Below are 20,765 nucleotides of genomic sequence, written 5' to 3'. Positions count from 1 at the left end.
CCAGGGCCTATTCTAATCAACGGGAATCTTTCCATTGACTCCAGGAGGGACTGGATCAGGCCCCTTATTAAAAAGCTGGAAGCCAAGAAATGAGTTTTCCGACCAAAGGTGGCAGAAGTGGCCACTCAACACCTGGTTAAGCTGTAGGTCAGACAAGGAGGAAGTCACACATGTATCTGGGATCAGGCCAGTAAAAGCACTTTTCTATCTCAAGCTCCCCAGAATCGGCCCTTCCTTAAACCCAAGTCTCCATAGACTCCCTAGGTCCAAGTTCCAGATTCTTCCCCTTTCTCTTTTCTGTCTGCTAAGGTCTCCCCAGTTTGTGTGAGAGTTAGCAGAAATATATTTTGGGATGTGCCTATGTTAGCAGATGTTTGAATTACTCCCATGCAGAGAGAACAGTAGGATAGCTGTGAGGGACAAAGCAATATGGTCGAGAGGCCATTCATGTTAGCAGTGTGTTTAATATGTTACGTTTGTGTAGTGGTGCATAATTAGCATCTGAGCAGTAATTATTCACATTGACCTGTCTGTATTCTGCTAGTATTTTTGATGATTAATGCTCTTCTTTGATTTAATCCTATCCCTTGATTTAAAGATTTATTTAGTCTGTCTTGAAAGTTAAAGGGAAGCTGCAGAGTTATAGAAAATATTTTCTAACCACTGCATCTAATCACAAAGGAATGAACTATTCAGCAAAATTACAATTAAAAATGTCTTGCATGTAAGAAATTAATATTTAGCCACAAAACAACTGTCTTGACAATACAATGACACCATTTGGGACACAGGAAGAAATCCTCAGCTTATGAAACATGAGAATAGCAAGAAACTGTCAATGTTTTTTAAAGGTAAGTTAATAAGAACTCTTTGTACTTGGCATCTAGGTAGTATGTAGACATGAATGATGCATATCTCAGACACCCCTGGGAAGTAGCTAACTATCCCTATCCCCACTTTACAAATGGGGGAAACTGAGGCACAGAGCAGAGCAGAGACTTGCCCAAGGTCACACAGTAAGTCATTGGCAGAGCCAGGAATAGAAAGTACAGTCCCAAGTCTGTGCTTTAATCACTAGTTTATGCTGTCTCTTATTTGCCTAGAAGGACACCCGTATTTGCACAGCAAAGGATAAGTCGGGGTCCCCAAAGGAAGGTTTGTGAACCCCAAAGGGGTCTGCCTTTGTACTCCCTTGGTTCTGGTAGGTTGCCTGTTTTCCTACCTGCTATTAATCATTAAACCACAGCTAATGCAACATAACCAGATAAATACAAATCAGTCACAGAACTCACCTTGCAATTACTTCAGAAGCCGCCTGTTTTTCTCCTGCTTCCGGGTGCACTTCCTGTGTCCCCAACAGGCACTCTCCCCCCAGCCTTCCTGTGTCCCCGACAGACACTCTCCCCCCAGCCATCATGTGCCTCCAGCAGACTAGCCTAGCTACTGGGAAGCATCAGTGCAATGGCAGCTCTCAGGGAGAAACACCATCACCCACAGCTCTGGAGATGTTGGATTGTGCCAGGTTGGAGATAAGGGCACATCGTTCAGGATGACAGGCCCTTAGGGCTGCTCTACACTAGAAAATTGGATCGACCCAGCTACATTGCTCAGGAGTGTAAAAAATCCACAGCCCCGAGCAGCATAGTTCAGCTGACCTAAGTCCCCCTGTAGACAGCATTAGGTCAATAGAAGAATTCTTCTGTCAACCTAGCTGCCACTTCTGGGGGAAGTGGATTACCTCCACTGACAAGAGAATGCTTTCTGTCCGCATAGGTAGTGTCTACACTGAAGCATACAGCGGTACAGCTTCAGCATGGGAACTGTAGCATTTCCAGTGTAGACAAAGCCCTCACAGCGTGAATATTAATTCAGCTACTTGAGGGGGCTGAAGTAATTTTCCCTTATGGTCACATCTTAGTTTTTCTTGACCCTACACACTGGTCAGTAGTCAAAACAAAGTAGATGCATTGGACGTGGTCATGGTCTATGATTACCTATGTGGGGAGAAGAGATCTGAGGCCAGAGGGCTCTCTTTTAGCAAAGTTAAAAAGATCCCATGACTGGAAGTCAGCAAAGTTCAGACTAGAAATAAGTTGCAAATTCTTACTTGTGAGGGGTGGTGAACCATTGGGACACTGCCAAAGGAAACTGAGAATTCTCCATTGCTTGGAGTCTTTAAGTCAAGGCTAGATATCTTAGAGACATTATCTCATTCAGCCAGGAGTTATTGGGCTCAACACACAATGAGCCTCTCTGACCTGTATTATGCAAGAAGTCAGACTAGATGATCACCATGGTACCACCTAGCCTTAAGATCTATGGATGTACAACCATGTGTTTGAGAATGGGGATAAAATTTCAGGGCAATTGGCCACCCCAAAAATATTTTGTTTTAATATATCCCCACCACACTGCAATCTGGTGCATTTCACAGGTTAAAAAGCATGGCTTTTCAGGGGTATTGGGACAGGCTAGCAGCACCCAGAGAGGAAGCTGAACTTCCCCAGAAGCAGGCAAGCCCCCTAAAGAAGGATCCCCACTATTACTGTAGCAGTTTTGTTTCCACCTCAGTCTGTGGAGCCTTTGGATAAACTCTTTACCCTTCCAGGGCCCGTTCTACCTAAGCAGCTCATTTCACACCCCTGCATTTTAAGTCTCACATCAGTCCCATTGAGCAGGTAAAGAGCCCAATCCCTATCCTGAAACCTGCCTCTATAGCAGCTGCCTTTATCCTGGCTTATATTCCTACTGGGACATTGATTGGCCCAGCCCTGGCTTATTACTCCACCCTCTACAGCTGTGTGAGGGCCAGGCAGAGAGTTAACCCCCTGCTTGCTGGAAACCAGATAAAGCCTGCACAAGGGAGAGTGGGGGGAGATTTTCTTTTGGTGAGAAGTCATCCCACACACCCTATGACTATTCTCCTCCTACCAAGTTGCCAGTACAGAAACCTTCCCTCCAGCAAAGGGCTGGCCATGGCGCCCAACAGAAATCCTCTGCAAGAGGGCCACATGAGCAACTGCTACAAGATGCTTCCTTCCAGCCCAGCAGCCCAAGACCCACCATGAAATCCTGACCCCATTGAAGTCAGTGGCAAAGCTCCTATTGAATTCAATGGAGCCAGGATTTCACCCCTAGTCTCTGGTCCTTGCCTGGCCATGGCACTGTGCTGTCATTGCCCCACCAGACTAGCCCTTGTACAGGATCAATACATGCAGTAGAAGAGGTAAAGGTGAGGAAGGATAGCCTGGAGGGTGGAGTGCTACCCTAGCCTGAGATTCAGATGTCCTGGGTTCAAGTCCCTGCTCTCTTATAGACCTCCTGACTGACCACCAGCCAATCACTTAGCTGTTCTGTGTATCAGCTCCCCAGCTGTAAAATGGGGTGATAATACTTCCCTCCCTCATGGGGGCCTTGGACAGGAAATAGGGGATACAAGCGCTGCCCCTTGACATGTCATGGAATGATGTCCCTACAACTCAGCTGGTTGTGGGCCCCATATGTGGACTGTAGCTGAAAGAGAATCCCAGCAATATAAGGAGTGGGTGGGAAGAGTACTTTCTCTTATCACAGAGCCATACCAAACTGTGCAGACACACAGCACATGGGCAGTGATTGTGCAGTACCCCTGCTCCAAGCCTTGTCATATCAGGATGATGGCTGTATAGGGAACAGAGAGCTACTTTGAAGTTGATCCAATCAGCTTTTAATTATCTATAACCAGGGTAAAGACAAAGTCACATCCCCTAAGGGTTGGGTTAGAATTGTAATGGATCTCCTGCTGGATCATGTACATGCATATTCCTCCAGTGCTGGCTTAGAAGCAGCTTTGTGTCCCCACGAGCATTAGGACTGAGGGAAACTGTCAGTGGGTTGATGAACATTTTCACAATTTCATTTGGGGATTTTTTATTAAACCATCTGCAAATGTAGCTTCATTTCCCCCCCCTCTCTCCAAAATGTGGCTTTTGCATTGAAACATGGGACCATTTACCTGTGTTTTTATAATGTGAGCATTGATGCTGACCTCAACAGCATTTTGAAGTGTTGAAAGTTTTGCTTTAAGCCAGGACCATTTGCTCAAAAAATCACCTCCTTTTGAGGGGAAAAAAGTCATGACATTTTGCATGTTTTTATTTCCTTTTTGCAAGATCAAGTGCACTCACATGCTTTTCATGTTTTGTCCCAACTCTCTCACAGAGCTCTGGTGAGTGAATGCCCAGTATGCTTCCCTTACACACATCTCTTTCTCTCTGCTGTTGACTATTAACTCCAATGTGTTTGTCACCACATCATCTTATTATTAATTATTTGTATTGCAGGAGTAGCTAGGAGCCCCCCATCATGGCCCAGGATCCCATTGTGCTAGGTGCTGTACAAACACAGAGCAAAAAGATAGTCTCTGTCCCAAGTCTTAGTTGTCGGAGGGATTGAACCAGGATCTTCAGAACAAAGAGCGGCGACCTTCACTGCTTAAGCGAGAGAAATAAGCTCCTAATGAGGAACTGTGATAGGTTCCTGACAACTATGGATCAGGCCTCGGGGGAGACATGGTGCACACACACTGAACAGGGAGTTACAGTACTTCGCCCTAGGGTTACCAGATAGCAACTGTGAAAAAATGGGACAGGGGATGGGGGGAATGGGTGCCTGTATAAGAAAAAGTCCCCAAAAATGGGACTGTCCCTTTAAAAAAGGGACATCCGGTCACCCTACTTCATCTCTTTGCTGTAGTTGAGTGTACTAATCTGAATCTGCTCTTTACCTTTATCATGTATCCTTTTAGAGCAATGTTTCCTGAGCTGTGATCCAGGCCTCATTGAGGGAACCTGTAGTGGTTGTCAGGGACAAGTTGGTCTGACCTAGTGGTTACAGCAGGGATCGGCAACATTGGCCCGCAGCCCACCAGGGTAAGTCCCCTGGTGGGCCAGGCTGGTTTGTTTACCTGCTGCGTCTGCAGGTTTGGCCGATTGCAGCTCCCACTGGCTGCGGTTCACTGCTCCAGGCCAATGGGGGCTGCGGAAAGCAGCGGTCAGCACATCCCTTGGCCCACGTCACTTTCCGCAGCCCTCAGTGTCCTGGAGCGGTGAACCATGGCCAGGAGGAGCTGTGATGGGCCAAACCTGTGGACGCGGCAGGTAAACAAACCGGCCTGGCTTACCCTGGTGGACTGTGGGCTAAAGGTTGCCAATCCCTGGGTTAGAGTAAGAGGCTGTCCCAATGATTAGCACTGCTGCCCAGCCCAGTGGGTAGAGCCAGAGGCCAACTTAGCTGGTAGAGCCAGGAGATAAGCCAAGGTTCAGAGCCAGCAGCAGGAACCAGACAGGAACAAGCCTGGAGCTGAGCTTAAATGCAGACCTATTGGCTCCTTGCAGCCATTAAGGTGGGCGGGCCAATCAGGAGATTCTGCCACAGCCCAGGTGGTCTCTTTAACCAGGCTGAGGACTGAGCGGGTTAGCACCAGGCTCAGCTGTGGGAACTCTAGCCCATAGTTCCTGACAGTGATAATTGGGGCCTAGTAGGCTTACCCCAGTTGTGAGCCTAACTGTGAGAAAGTTGATTGAAATTACGAATTAATATACCAGAACTCAGCCTCCTCCAGGGGCAACTCGAGCCACGTTGGGAAAATGTATTTATTTGCTTTGAAATGAATGTTGTTTTGTTTATTTAGGGTTTGAAAAACAGACACTGGTTTCAAAGATTAATTGACATCCATAGAGCCTTAATGGATAGAGAGGAGAAAGATGCTCAGTACCTCATGAGGGGGCCAAATCCAACTTTCATTGAAGTCAATGGAAAATCTCTCCAGTGGGCGTTGGCTCAGGCCCTTGCTGAGACCAGACTAGGAGGAACCTAACAGAACAGAGAAACGCAAGGTGATCCTGCTCCTGTTGAAGGCCTTTGCCTCATCAGCTGAGTCCTAAGTATTTGTTTGGGCTCTGAGGATGAAGGCAATGCTTATAGCAAAGTTCTGGGAACCCTATCATGGGGAACAATCATCGGATCAGAGCTTAGACGATGGGAAAGGCCTGTCAGATCATCAAGTCTCTCCCCCTTGCAAGGGCAGGGTAGAGGCACCTGGCAGAAGATATCTCATATGCCAATGAAATATTCCTCCAATACCTGAGCTTGGATAAATGTTACCCAGAGTAGGACACCCTTCCAGTCCCGACAATGGGATCTCCTTCTCCCCCTAGAGAGGACCATGCAGGTGTATTCTCTGTTATGCTGTAATGTAATGATCGTGAATCTTCAGTTTATTACAAATTGGAAGACAAGAAAGTGATAAAAAGGGCCACAAGCCAGAAAGTTAATAGTGTAGCCAATGATTTCAGTTTATTAGCCACTTATTGTGTGATGTTATGATTAATCAATATGTTATATATATTCATTGTATGTTAATTAGAGTTAATTTGTAGGATTATAAAAGTATGAGATTGATCAGTATTTAGAGGAACCAAGTATCAGACATGAGTAAGACAAGCTGAAATGGAAGAACCTGTGGGCTGAGGCCTGCAAGACTTTAGCTTTGCTATTTAAGGCCTTGGAGACAAGAAATGATGACATAAGTAACCGGAAAATAACCTGATGTCCTAAGATTATGGGAAAAGAGGTACCAAGTAGTAATACTGTGAAAAATTACCCAGAAGATCATAGGTGCTGGAACTAAGGGTTCGGGGGGTGCTGTAGCCCCCATCTTGAAGTGGTTTCCATTATATGCAGGGTTTACAGTTTGCTTCAATGGTTCTCAGCACCCCCACTGTCAAAATTGTTCCAGCACCGCTGCAGAAGATTAATATTAGATCATAAAAATACTGTAAAGGTGCATCTGTCTCCAACATGTGTCTTAACCATAGAATACAGGGTGTGCGTCGATGCTAATGAGAATAAAGGGAACTTACACAGCCTGTAGAATATTGGGGTCCCTTAAGTTTCCAGGGGACACAGACCAGTAAGAGAAAAGAGGGTTGACACTTTTATGGACATGCACAGAATGTAGCTATAAACAGAACCACATTATAAAAAGGGGATGCCCCAAACGGGAAAATTGAGCTTCCTATGGGAGACTCCAGCAGGAACCATCCCTCTACCGATGATCAAGCCATGAGAGACCTATCAGACCTTAACACTGCTAAGGATGTGAGTATAACTATATTTGTAACTTGTGCACAGGTCTGTATAACATTTCTGTATGCCTGGGTAATCAGAACTTTAATTGTAACTTTAATAAAACTTGTAAAATAGTCTAGCCCAGTGGTTCCCAAACTTGTTCTGCCGCTTGTGCAGGGAAAGCCCCTGGCGGGCCGGGCCTGTTTGTTTACCTGCCGCATTCGCAGGTTTGGCCGATCGTGGCTCCCAGTGGCCACGGTTCACTGCTCCAGGCCAATGGGAGCTGCTGGAAGCAGCCTCCAGTACATCCCTCGGCCCGCGCCGCTTCCAGCAGCTCCCATTGGCCTGGAGCAGTGAACTGCGGCCACTGGGAGCTGCAATCATCCGAACCTGCGGATGCGGCAGGTAAACAAACCGGGTCTGCCCACCAGGGGCTTTCCCGGCACAAGCGGTGGAACAAGTTTGGGAACCACTGGTCTAGACCTTGTACTTGTGACTGTCTGTGTGGTCACTACCCTGGGTCTTTATGTGTTCCTAAAGACTCTACCTCTAAAGCAAGTAGCAGAGGTGACTTTGACTCTGTTAAGCTTGAAACTGTAGCCACCAGAGCCAAATCCACGGTGGTGTAATACCACATTACAAAATTCACTTTACATAAAATAAAAGGCTACAACAGCCGTGGCTAATGCTCTCTCATAAGCCATTAGAGCGCCTGCCGCTCAATGACCATATAAATTAAGGGCAGAAATTCAGCTGTGGCCAGATTAACTCAGCCTAACATTGTTTAAGGAGCCTGTACATGGAAATTCTGTTTATATCTGGCACCTCAACCATCTGATGATCATAGAATCATAGAATATCAGGGTTGGAAGGGACCCCAGAAGGTCATCTAAGTCCAACCCCCTGCTCGAAGCAGGACCAATTCCCATGATGTATGCAGCACCTCTGGTTTATACGGTGTCTCTGCTGATACTTGAAAATCCCTGGATTTTGGGATGCTCGCTTTCAAACAACAAACAATTCGGTGTCTCTCAGCATTCTCCCTCCCCTGGCCACACACCACGGTCTCTGTGTAAACCATGGAGCCACCAACCAGCTGGGATTGGGTTAGAATCTCTCAGAGAGATGGTTTTAAAGTGACTTGGTTTTGACAATCTCTGATATTTTTACTGATACCATCAAACATTGGTGAGTGGATTGTCCTGGAGCTGGTTAAAAGTGGAACCTTCCATCCTGCATGGCCCAAATGTGCAACAAAGGCCAAAAACGAAGAATGACAAAAACAGGATTTGAAATGCGACAGGGTTAATATACATTTTTCTCTAACTCCAATTTGGAGTCTTGTCATGGTTGATGTCATTAGACTGCGGCACAGAGTGAAAGGGTACCAGGTTGGCTTCAGTTGGGGTTAAGTTTGAGTTTACAATAGGTGATGGAACTTGTGAGCAGGTACAGTTCAGCAGAGCAAGTGGCAAGAGACCCAAACTTGCAGGAGTATATGCTCACACCACCGTTCTGGGTTTCCTGCAATGTGTCTTAAGTATTTACGTAGCCCCATTTCATGTATTTATCCTCACAAACCCCCTGTGAGGTAGAGAAGTGTGATTATCCCCATGTTACAGATGAGGCACTGAGGGTACATCTACACTGTGGCTGGGAGGGAACCTCCCAACCCGGGCAGACAGACGGGAGCCAGACGGGCTCACAGCTGTGGGGACGCTGCTGCACCAGCGAAGGCCACAACCCTGCTCCCTGGGTCCAAGCGCAGGCAGTGAAGCCTGAGCCTCTGCCAGTGCCACAATGTCCACCCAGCTATTTTTAGCACGCTAGTATGAACCCCATCACAGCACGTCTGTCTACCTAGCCTGGGAGGCTCCCTCCCAGCTGCAGTGTAGACGTACTCAGAGAGACCAAGTGACTTGGTCAAGGTCAAACTGAAAGGCCTTGGGAGAGCAGGGTCTTGAACCTGGGTCTTCTGAGTCCCAGGCACCCTAGTCACTAGACAATGCTTCCTCCCCTATGCTGGTAAATTGTTGGGCCTGTCCCCAGGAAATCATCTTTCCTCCTCTCCTGCCCCAAACAGTAAAAATTAGTAGGGGATTGGTTTTTTTTTTTTAAAGGTTTATTTTCCTGCATTGACATGAAAGTGCAATAGTTGACAGTTTGCTCCCAAACTCTTATTCAGCATAGATATCCTGATCATTATAAAAGTCAGTGCTTCCGAGGTTTCTCCCTAATCCTTTTTGCTTTGCTATTAGTATACATTAACGTTTTATTGGAACTACAGGCGGAAACAGCCCGTCTTGCAGCTCCAGTGGGTTTGGGGATTTCCAGCATCCTGCAAGACAGATCTGTTCAGAGGAAATTAAAATGTGGATGGATCAGCAAGATACAGTCAAATCCTCGACTGTAATTTGGAAAGGAATAAACTCTGGTGCTCGAGGTTCATACTGCAACCTGTGTAACAGAGCTGATGACCTGTGTTACAGCCTTTCAGGAAGTTTAGTTCTAGCCCACCAGGAAGTGTTTTTTCAAAGAAGCTATGTACTACATGAACGGATCTTTTTTTTAAAAAAAGTATTAAAATATACACTGTCAGAATGCACTTGAAATAAAAGGAGGGATCTCAGCAGAATGTTCCTTTTAGTGTCTTATACCCGGTCAGTGTCAATCTGAGGAATATATTCCAATGTCTTAAACCTTGCTGGATTTTTTCTATAAGCAGCACACTAGAGAATTCTGTGCCATTACAGGATACATTGACTCTTAGGAATGTAAAATGTCTGTTTTCAGTAGCTGTATTTAGCACTCTTCCTGTAGTAGTATTCCCATTGAGGGGAATATTACTGGTATGGGCTACTGTCAGAGACAGGATCCTGGGCAAGATGGTCTGACCCAGAATGGCACCTCTTATGTTCATAAGCTCGCTGAGAGCTAGGTTTTTACTTTTGTCCTCATTATGATTGCAGGATCAGGACCTTAATACATCTACACTGCAATAAATGACCCACAGCTAGCCCAGGTCAGATGACTCCAGCTCACAGGGCTTGGGCTGTGGGGCTAAAAATTGCAGTGTAGACATTCAGACTCAGGCTGGAGCCCAGGCTCTGAAACCCCGGGAGGGGGGAGAATTACACTGCAATTCTTAGAACCTGCAGCCTGAGCCCTGCAAGCCCAAGTCCATTGACCTGGGCTCAGAGACTTGGTGCCATGGGTTATTTATTGTAGTGTAGACGCATTAAGGCCCTGGTCCTGTAGCCACTTATGCACATTCTTAACTTTAACCATGTGACTAGTCCCATTGAGATGCGTTTGCAGGATTGGGGCCTAAATTTGTAACTTTATCACTTCCCAACTTTTCGAAGGAGGTGGCTGCTATGACTAGGACCAAGTGGGGCTCTTTCAGGGATCATTTGCATATTAAAATACAGAGCTTACCTTTTGTCCTAATTGGATACCTTGAATTTTGGAGTGAGCGCTGTTTTTCCTAGGTATCCTAGCAAGATGCCAACTAATCAAGGGCCTTTTCTAGTCCCTCTGCTTATAGGCCCAGATTTAGCAAAACACTTAAGCATGTGCTTAAGTCCATCCTTATATAAGGACTTAAGCACATAAGTGCATTGCTGAATCAGGGCCACCTACTGCAAACTCTTCAGGGCAGAGACCAGGTCTGCCTGTGTATTTCTACACGATCTAACCCAAATGGGCCCTGACCCTGATTAGGGATTTTGAGTGCAACTGCAATAAACAACAGCTAGAAGCTTGTGGAAATGACTTTGTTCTGATTTTAGCAAGAGATTTATTAATATACTGTTTATATCAATTGCATTTAAACATTCCCCAATCCTTAATAAATGGATGTGTAAGAGATTCTGACTGTCTAATTTTTTTTAATTTTTTTGAAGAATTTTGGCCGTGGTGTGAGGGAAAGATGGTCGAAGCCCAGAGTACCTGTTCTTTTCAATAATGCAGCTGATTCTCCTAGGGAGATGTTTAAGGCGAATACAAGTACCTTTAAAGAAAACATGGAGATATTCGTGTTGCCCCGCTCAGTTGCCCCATCCTTTCTCATGATACACTATCACCCTGAGCAGCATGAAAACCCAGGCCAGGCAGGCCATACAGAAGGGAAGGATATAACCTATTGATAGGAACACTAGAGTTTATTTAGAATTTCTGCAAGCTTCAGTTTATCTTGTTGAGAAGATCCAGCCACGGGTTTCAGGTTGGACCTAGACAAAACTGTTCTCCTGAACCATCCCATAAAGCCATGCTTTACAACCCCACAGCAGGCCAGCCTCACAGGGGAGATGTCTTCATTTCAGCTCTTACCCTGCCTCAGAATGAACCTGACCATTGAAACGTCTCAGCCTACGAGAGTTTTGGAATCCCCATGAGGTATTTGCCTGCAGGGGAATGGGCCTCCATGCCTTGCTGGTTGCGTATGTTCTGTAGTAAATTTACACAAAGATCCAATAATGATGCAAATAGAGAAGGACTGATTAGTGAACTGGATGAGGCAAGTGTATCCTTAAACACAAGGGCTGTTCATTTTTGGTGTGAGAGATCAATGAAAGCACCCAAGAAGAGCCAGAGCTGCAGCCATTAGCTTTGGAAGCAGAGCCACCAAATGGCTAACCCCATTCCAACACAGTTGAACACAATCACCAGGTGCAAAACACATAGATTTTTAATTAAAACCACAATATCGGAGAACATGGGGAGGTGGGATGCTCAGGTATTGTTTTTGCAGACCGGGGGGAAGCCAGGTGATGTTTCAGGTCATGTGATGCATGCACGTGGAACCATTCAGGGAAAGGGACAAAACCCAAACAGGCCCTTGGTTGAGATCTGACAGGACTCACAGTAATGACCAAGGAATGGAAGCAGCCTATTGCCAGATTATTGAGGGCAAGTTAAAGGTGGACCAATAGGATTCACACAAACACTAGCTGCTTAAGATTCCAAATCCTTAACAGAATGAGGGTGCAGACTTAGATGGTCCATAAATAAATAACTCCATATTATCTCCTCCTTATGTTCCCCGTTCAGACTTATATGCTGGCCCCAGTAAAGGTTGGTGGCATCACTAAAACCTAATGCAATGTAAGGAATGTACCTTTTGGTACTCTATTTTGCACTCTTATTGCATCTGTCACCAAGGATCGGAGAGAGCTTTGCAGACATTAAGGTCTCTACTTTCATTTAGTTTGAGCTCCCATTAAAATTAAAGGGAATGTGGTGTCCAAATCTCCTAGGCAACTTTGAGAATCTCACCTTAATTCATGCCTAGTCTGCCCGGAAGCTATTATTAGACCTGTTTTACTGCATGGTAGGACTTGCCAAAGGTCATGCGATGAGGCAGTAAGGGCAAGATGAGAACCAGGTCTCCTCGGTCTAGAACACTGTGCTCTGGTCCCTGAACTGCATCCTTTTAACTACAGCACCAGAACATAGAATGCTCAGGGGTCCTGGCAGGTTAAAGTCTTCCTAATTCACTTTCCCAGTGGATTTATTTGTAATTTAACTCTACATAGACATCCTGTTAATGATTTGGTAGTAAAACAGGGATGGATTTTGGGTCTTTTTTCACATTTTATTTAAAATGTAAGTTGACAAAGCCGCTACATAAAAAAACCCCACAGCAGATTCAGTTTATCTGCAATTGTCCCACACTGCACTAGCTCAGGCCCAAAGCAATAGGATAGAGGGGACGGCTGCAGCTTGGCAAGGGTTTGCCTTTTTAGCCCAAGAAACAGATACTGCATCTTAATTTAAATGCATTTCTCATCCCTTCTTTCCCCAGCAGCAGAGCACAAGCTTTGGAGAAGGAAGAGGCTCATTCCAGGGGATGCAGCCAAAGCGAAAATTGTGAAAAATAATTAAATATATCTTGAGCAAAATAAACTTTTTCCAATAATTTAATAGCAATCAAGGGGCTCAGATGGAAAAGGTTAGGCTGGCCACAGATGACAGCAGCGGGAGAAAAACTGGCATTGCATTCGCTAAGGAAGCCAAGCAAAAAAGTGTGTAGCAGGGCTAGCAAGGGCACAGTTGGTGCTAACCCCTGCCACACTCCAAACCAATGTTTAATAATACCGCGGGAGTAAACTTGCCCTCTCAAGCTAAGAACTTAAAAAGAATCTTTGTCAGAAACCAAGGGAACATGTAAGATTTCACCTCAAATCCATCCCATCCGTTTTCTGCCATTCCTTTTCTAGCACGCTAATTACCAAAGGCATGTCTAAGCCCCTCATTTAATCAGAGGTGCCCCTAAGTCTAAACCACTGGAAGGGAGAGTCTAGAACCACTGTATGAATTAAGCATGCTGAGTAAGCCTTCTAAACAACCTGCACATCTTGGCATGTCTGGTGCTTTAATGGGGTTTTGGTAAAAATAATTGTACAGTTTGCCCCAGTGGGGTGGCAGCTCTTGCAGGGAATGAGAGAGGTGAAAAACTTTTTTTAAGAATGCAAAAGGCTGCCCCAGGACATTGACACACATTTTGTTTCCAGCAGTTAAATAATAGATTTAAAGCCAATATACCTGCCCTATGCTCCATTCCCTACAGTAAAGTCTACAGTGTGTAGGGATGTGCTACTTAATGGGAAAAATCCCTTTATTATAGGGCTGTCACAACAACTTATAATCAAGCAAAAGCAGCCATGATAAATTACAGTGAGGACATTAAGGCTGCCCCCATTCTAGTGGCTGCTAAGCACTGCACAGGAAAAGGTGGGTGTAGAGAAGGGGGCCGTCCCAGCCTGTTAAAACAGTGGCTTTGCAGAACCATTCCCACATAAATGCAACCGGCTGGTGTCCAAAGACTTCCCCGGAGCCCAGCTCCAGCTCCAAAGCCAGCTCAGCATTCTAGGACCTAGGCTTGCAGGGGTGGGGCTCCCAGCTGGAGAGGACAAGGTGGTGTGAAAGGAAGTCTCAAGGAAGTTCGCCAGGGATAGGGGTTGGAAGAGGAAAAAGACAAACATTTTCTTACCTGGGCTAGGGGAGAGATGACACCCTGACTTCATGTGACCCACAGGGATTTCCTACCACTTCCTCTACCCCTTTAAAAACACCCCCTAGCAAGCAAAGGCAGCAGCATAGACACTGGGGCCTCCTGACACCCAGGCACATTCACACCCCAGGACTTCTTTTTCAGGTTTTCTTCACATCCACAATAGCAAGAGCTGGCTTTTTTTTTTTTTTTTTTAAATGGAATCGAAGGCCTGGTCTACACACCTTGGGTTCCTCAAACAAGACAGCAAAAGATTTCAGTGAAACTCAGAGTGAAACTGTAACTGCCCAACCCCCACTACATACCTTCCGCCCCTTACCAACCCCGTTCCTCCAGGGGATCAAAGCCGAGGTCTTCTTGTAAAGCCATACTAGAAGTATCCCTGACCAAAACTCCTTTCAAGCCACCCTCATGCCCAGCTCAGTAGGCGGCAGCCTGTCGAGCCACGCACAGTGTAAGGCTGAATGCACTGGAGGCTAGAAGCACAGCGCTGGTTCTGTCACTGTCTAGTCAGTGTGGGGAGCACTTGCATGAGCAGCTGCTCTTGGTCACTTCTTCCCTGCAAGGTCGCTAAGTGCTTTGTAACTTTCTCTAGTTGTAAATACAAAGGGATGAATGGGCTGTGGGGCTAGAGAGGTGAGGAGGAGGAAGGAAGGAAGGAGGAGGAGAAAGAGTGCCGCACTGTTGTCTCCACTGCATCGACTCCTCCCATGGCCTCTTTAAGACGTGACAGGCTGGATAGGAAGCAGGCTGCCAAACTTAAAGTGCTGTATCACAGGAAACTTCTCCAGGCACTGCAGGAACAGAGAAGGAGAGGTGTAAAACCAGCATGCTGCAGGCAGGGGATCACTCCTACCAGAAGCAGAGAAAACCAGAGCACATTTCCACCTTAACAAACCACCCAGAATTAACCCAATTCCAGGCTGAGACTGAGACTCAGGAACCCATGTGGGCAACAAAAAGACAGGGCAGTTCAGTTCTAAAATCCAGAGGGACTGCCAAGGAAGAGCTACCTTGATGACTCTCGCCCTCAGCTCATTCCAGAGACACCACGGGCTTGATTCTGAGTGCCCATAATACCCCTTGTCTTCAGCTGGACTTCAAGAGCTTAGAACTTCGGACATTCAGGCCCTGAGTGTCGATTTACCTCAGTAGCCATGTCTCTATCAATACCTTTAAGTTCACCACCTTGCCACAACAAAGATCCAGGGGAAAACAACACACGGGGAGTTACAGAAATCTATGTGGGGGAAGAGATTTGCCACCTCAGCTCTGGGATTGGCAGTTCTGGCCTCTTGGATTCAAATGCTTTGCAACAATGAGTTTCCCACATTGATTATACATTGTCCAAAACCATATTTCCTTTTTTTTTGCTTTTAGATCCGTTGCCTTTCGGCTGCACCCTTATTTTGAGACACAGAAGTGTCGATTGACCTTCTCCATCCAATTCATTATTTTATACACCTCTTTTGTGCTCTCTTATCAGTCCCCTAACCACCAAGTCTTTTCCCTCTGTTCTCCCAGAGTGGGTTTTCCATGCCCCTAATCATTTTAGGCACCTCATCTTTGGGCCCTCTAGATAAGGTTTCAGTTGCACTGGGTACCATTTGGAATTGTATTTTGTAGCATATGACCTTTTCTGTCAACGCTGATGTAACTCAGGCCACTTGCTAATGGGATGACCATGGGAAGGAGATGCTGCTCCTCTGAGACCCAGCTGTACAGTACCAACTTCCCCAATGAACATGCAGGGACAGCACGTAAAGGAGTGTGCTTGCTCCCTCCTGCTATTCCTGAAAGAGAAGGAGCAGCAGAGGAGAGCTCCCACAAAGCCGACACACGCATCTGTCAGGGTCCCATGTTTGCAGTTGCACAAGCAGGGATGGCAGCTCTAACACAGAGCATACAAGCAACCTGTGCACCTCACAAGAGGCATTTCCCAAGGGAACAGGCTGCGGTCAGGCCAAACCCAAGGGAAGGCAGGAGGAGAGAAAGAGTCCAAGGAATGAAAGATGACCACCTAGAAGGGAAAAGGGTGTGCAAAGCAACTAGCTGTGAGGTAGGGGTCTCCAACCAGGCAACACACCTCAGGCCACACAACTGCTTCCTGCAATCTTGGGAATGAGACAGATGCGCAGCCACAATGGGAGCTGAGGAATGTGACCTGCTTCCACACAACTGAAGAGAACAGAAGAAAAGCCAGTGGGTTTAATCCAAAGCAGGGTGCATGGCCTAGAGTGGGAACAGGTGAAGCTGTGCGCTATAAAAAAAAGGATTCATTTTGGATACTTCTCCATGGGCAAGGCCAAGTGTCAGGAGGAACGAGCTGGATCAAAGGAAAGGATCTTTGACCTGGCACCTTTGTAGCAGTCTCTCAGCACCTGGCCTTTCCTATGGAGGGGTATGAAGTTGATCCTCGTCATAGCCCAGAGGGGCATGCAAGATTCACATTTGCATGTGCATCCGTCTCTGCAGTGCCTGGCAACAACAGCTGCAGAAAGAGCAGTCGCACTCTGAACTGGGACAGAGAGCAGAGCTGGAGGACATTCTCCTTTGCTAGGCCCCATGCAGTTGATTGGGTGCCAACAGAACTGGGCAGCACCGTTTAGATTCTAAAATGGCCGCTCCCTGCAGAGAGGGAGTAGAATAAATGGAAAGGATGTTCAAGAAGGACAAAGAGGGGTATCCATTCCTGCACAGGGAACACAGGCTTGGGAAGGGCTCACTCCATCATGGCCCAGTGGGATGTGTGCACCATCACATCCTGGGGAGTTCTACAGTTTACAGGGCAGTAGATGAAGTGAGTGATGTAGCAGGGCTACACCCAGCTCCCTCTGCCCCAGCAAATAGGTCCCTCAACTGCCTCACACCAACACCCACTCTCAATAAGCGAGGACAATGCTCATGGGGTGAACGTGAACCAGACTGCATGCCAGGCACTCTCCCAATGCAGCAGGGGTGGCAGCAGACACCCACAGCACTCCACACCACAGACGGACCGGGAAGCAGCAGCAGAGAGGAGTGCCCTCAGACAGAGAGAGAAGGAGCAATCCGCCTGCAGCACTGGGACTGAACACTTCACTCTGCAGTGGCAGCTGCTGCTGGTGCTATTTTTAGTTGGGCTCTTGTCTTCACAGCAGGGCCTGGGGACCCTGTCTATGTGGGTTAGGCTGGTCATTCTAGGATGTTCTCCAGCCTGGTTACCCAGTGGAAGCCATTTGCACTGGCATACAGACAGGGCATGGAAACAACCAATACACCACGTCAACACCTCCCCGAAGCTACTAACTTGCTTTCCAAAATGTAAGGGCTTGTCCGTGTCAGTGAAGATACTACCTACACTAAAGGGAGTTCTCCCCTTGGCAAGGTAACTCCACCTCCCCAAAAGGCAATAGCTCAATTGATGGGAGAATTCTCCCATCGACTAGCCCTGTCTACACAAGGGGTTGGCTCTGCTTAACTGCATCGCTCAGGGAAGTGGTCTTTTCACATCTCTGAGCTATGTAGTTATATAGACCTAATCTCATGTAGACCAGGCTGTAGATGCCATAAAGAAAGAAAAAAAAGAAGAAGCCAGCTCTCACTATTAAGGCTGCAAAGAAAACCTGAAAAAAAAGAAAGAGTGAACAGAGTAAGGCCTGGTCTACACTGTTGCCTTAAATACGTCATGCACAGGTGAGAAAAATCCACACTCCTGAGCAGCGTAGTTAAGCTGACCTAACTCTGAGCATACAGGGCTAGTCAATAGTAGAATTCTTCTAGTTGCTGCCTCTCGGGGAGGTGGATTACCTATCCCAATGGAAGACGCCCTCCTGTCAGCATAGGTAGCATCTTCACTGAAACGCTACAGCGGAGAAGATGCAGCGTTTAGGTGTAGAACTGCCCTTAGAAGAATGATACCACATCCCCCCTGCTCCCCAGTCTGCATACAGGGAGCTCAGAGCAAATTCCTAGTTTGGGTTCCCCCACCCCCAACAGAAGATCCTCTGTCCACCAGGAGTTCAACGGAAAAGATTTATGCCATGGCACTAGTCGTTCTCTGGTTAGTTAGAAGAGGGAGCTTTACTCTTGCCTCTCAGCACCAGTAGGCATTCGTCTCCTGAAGTCTTGTTCAATGGAGAACTGAGTGTGGGAAACTGGACAGAGGCAGGAGGGTATTTTTACACATTAAAAAAATACAGTCTCACAGACCCTTTAGTGTGGGCTCTGACTAACTTTAAAGGAGGAAGCCATGAAGATCTGAGCACTGGTTGCACGGGGCTTAGACCTCGTTGCATTGGATGGGTATTCCACTTGGACTCTAAGTAAAGGTGCACCGAACTCAATCATTGCATGGAAGGCCCTGAGGCCACGCTGAACGTTTGTCCTAAATGTTCGACAAGCAGCAGTCACACCGGCTGACTGCAATACCCGAGACACGATCTTTAGCTCAGGTGAGGCTGAGCAGATGCAGTTGGACGTTGTTCCTTTCTAGCATGGATGGGAAGTCATGAGTTCTGCAGCCTGTCTTACCTCCCTTGCACTCTGCAGTGCCTTGTGTTTGGAATTTTCCCAGAAGAGCCAATTCCCAGCAATGAAGCTAAGCACTATGGAATAGGTCCTTCAGGAATCCCAGAACGGACTGGTGACAGCAGACACGTTATGTGAACGCTCCACACAGCGCTGGCAGAAGCAACGCTCCTGTGACGATGTGCTGAACCATTAGGATAAGCAAGAGAATCAGCCACTCTGTGCACTCAAAAAGAAAAGGAGTACTTGTGGCACCTTAGAGACTAACCAATTTATTTGAGCATGAGCTTTCGTGAGCTACAGCTCACAAGCTCATGCTCAAATAAATTGGTTAGTCTCTAAGGTGCCACAAGTACTCCTTTTCTTTTTGCGAATACAGACTAACACGGCTGTTCCTCTGAAACCTGTCTCTGTGCACTCACTGTCCCAGCCATGGTTCCCTGGCACATCACAGGCACAGCCATCTCAGGCCTTGTCTATGCTGGAGGACTGGGACGATGAGTCAGGAATGCTGCTCACCACATTGCAGCAGAACCAGAACAATTCCATCATGTGAGAATGTAAATCCAGACTCCTTTCCCAGAGGTTCATCTGGATCGTCTGAAACTTCCTCAGAGAGCCCCAGTTCTCCCTGTCCTTCTGCCTAGGGGGCAAACACTTCTGCTGCAGTCACTTCTTTTAAAGTGGTCTTGATTTTGTATTTGAGAGAGAGAGAGAGAGGCAGGAGTCAGTACCTGCGAGGGGCCTGGCACTGTACCAGCACACTCTTCCGTGGGCAGACGGGCCCTCGTCTCCACTAACTGAGCTGAAGGACCCATTGCTAGCAAGCCAGAAACCAGCAAGCATTTGCCTGGCTCCTTGGGGAAAGGAACCGGTATGTCCAGGAGGACAGCCCACCCTCCCCCAGTGCGGAGCACAGATGGAGTTTACAGCCAGAGGCAGGAAGCTGCCATGGTGCTGTCGTCATCAGGGAAGCAGTGGGATTTCTGAGAAGGCCCCCAGGCCTGTGGAATTCCAGCAGGGGCCAGAGGTCAGGCTGCTTCCAGCAAAATCTAACTTCTTCACAATGCGCAGAAGCCAAAACAAGTTGGAAAGGTTCTGAGACCAGGGGTGGGATGCAGGAGGGCTGAATACCTGCTGGGGAAATAGTAACCATGGAAGAAGCCCCTGCAAATGCTGAGAGGAGCCTTCAGGGAAGCAGAGCTGGAAAGCAATGAGAACATGTAGGCGAAGCTGACCCAGAGGAAGGAGAGAGCAAACTGAAGCAATAAAACCCTGGTGGGTGGAGCTGAGGTGGCTTCCAGCATCCTCACGGACCCCAGAGGTTCTACAGGAGATGTGCCGCTGTAGAACTTGGCTGGTTTGGGTTCCTGCTGAACAGATTCCACCACTAAAGCAAAGCATGGGTATTTAGCCACTACATGCGACTTCTGGCCCAGCACCCTGGGCCTCGACACGTGCAGGGTAAACTGAGGAGCTCCACAAGAGGCAGAGACGACTCCTCCAGCCATCCTGCTGGAAAGTGAGGCCAGGGGTTCAGCAGAGATATCTCTCTTCCTCCAGCACCAGCAGATGCAGGATTAGTGTTTCTCCTGCAGCCTTTGCAGATGGGATTGGGACTAGACTCGTCATGATGGAAAGTATTCCCCATCTGACTGCAGCTGAGAGGGAAAGGGCAGGAAATTCAGAGTAGGCTCAGGAGAGCACACCACAGTTGCTGCTTGAGCCATGCTCCATTCTCAGTCCTTTGATGGAAAAGAGGCTAAGAAAAGTCCCTCTCGCTTCCAGCCAAAAACTTCATCCATTAAAAAACAAAAACCAAAAGGCAGAAGATACTTTGTTTGCAACCCACTGCCCATCCACAGGTCTTGTACCCAGAATCCTTGGATCCAGAGAACAGATCCCACTCACAAGGGAATCATTCCTATTTTAGATTTGCTACATTCAAGAGTCAGACAGAGAGGTGCAAAGATGAGACAGAAGCAACCAATTTGCCTTCTAAATGATCCGGACCTTAGATCTTATTCTTGACAGTTGCCCCATATTGTTATGTGGCATCAAATAGTTTTGAGTGGATGGATTTCCATCTTCTCCGGTAAAGAATGACCCTTTTCCCTTCCTTCTTGCTGGC

At 47.1% G+C, this 20,765-nt stretch overlaps 1 protein-coding gene across 1 annotated transcript in view; it reads right to left on the bottom strand.

The window, feature by feature from the left end:
- Positions 1-11,782: 11,782 nt before the first annotated feature.
- The window catches only part of PTPA (protein phosphatase 2 phosphatase activator), a 41,341-nt gene continuing 32,358 nt past the window's right edge, over positions 11,783-20,765 (bottom strand). Inside the window, exon 10 of the mRNA XM_048822947.2 lies at positions 11,783-14,919. Within this exon, the coding sequence (XP_048678904.1) occupies positions 14,845-14,919 (75 nt within the window). The 3' untranslated portion in view covers positions 11,783-14,844. The remainder of the gene's footprint in view (positions 14,920-20,765) is intronic.

This window comes from Caretta caretta, chromosome 16, assembly GCF_965140235.1.
Source record: "Caretta caretta isolate rCarCar2 chromosome 16, rCarCar1.hap1, whole genome shotgun sequence".
NCBI lineage: Eukaryota > Metazoa > Chordata > Testudines > Cheloniidae > Caretta > Caretta caretta.
Note: the sequence above shows the minus strand (reverse complement) of the source record. Positions and strands in the feature narration are given on the sequence as shown.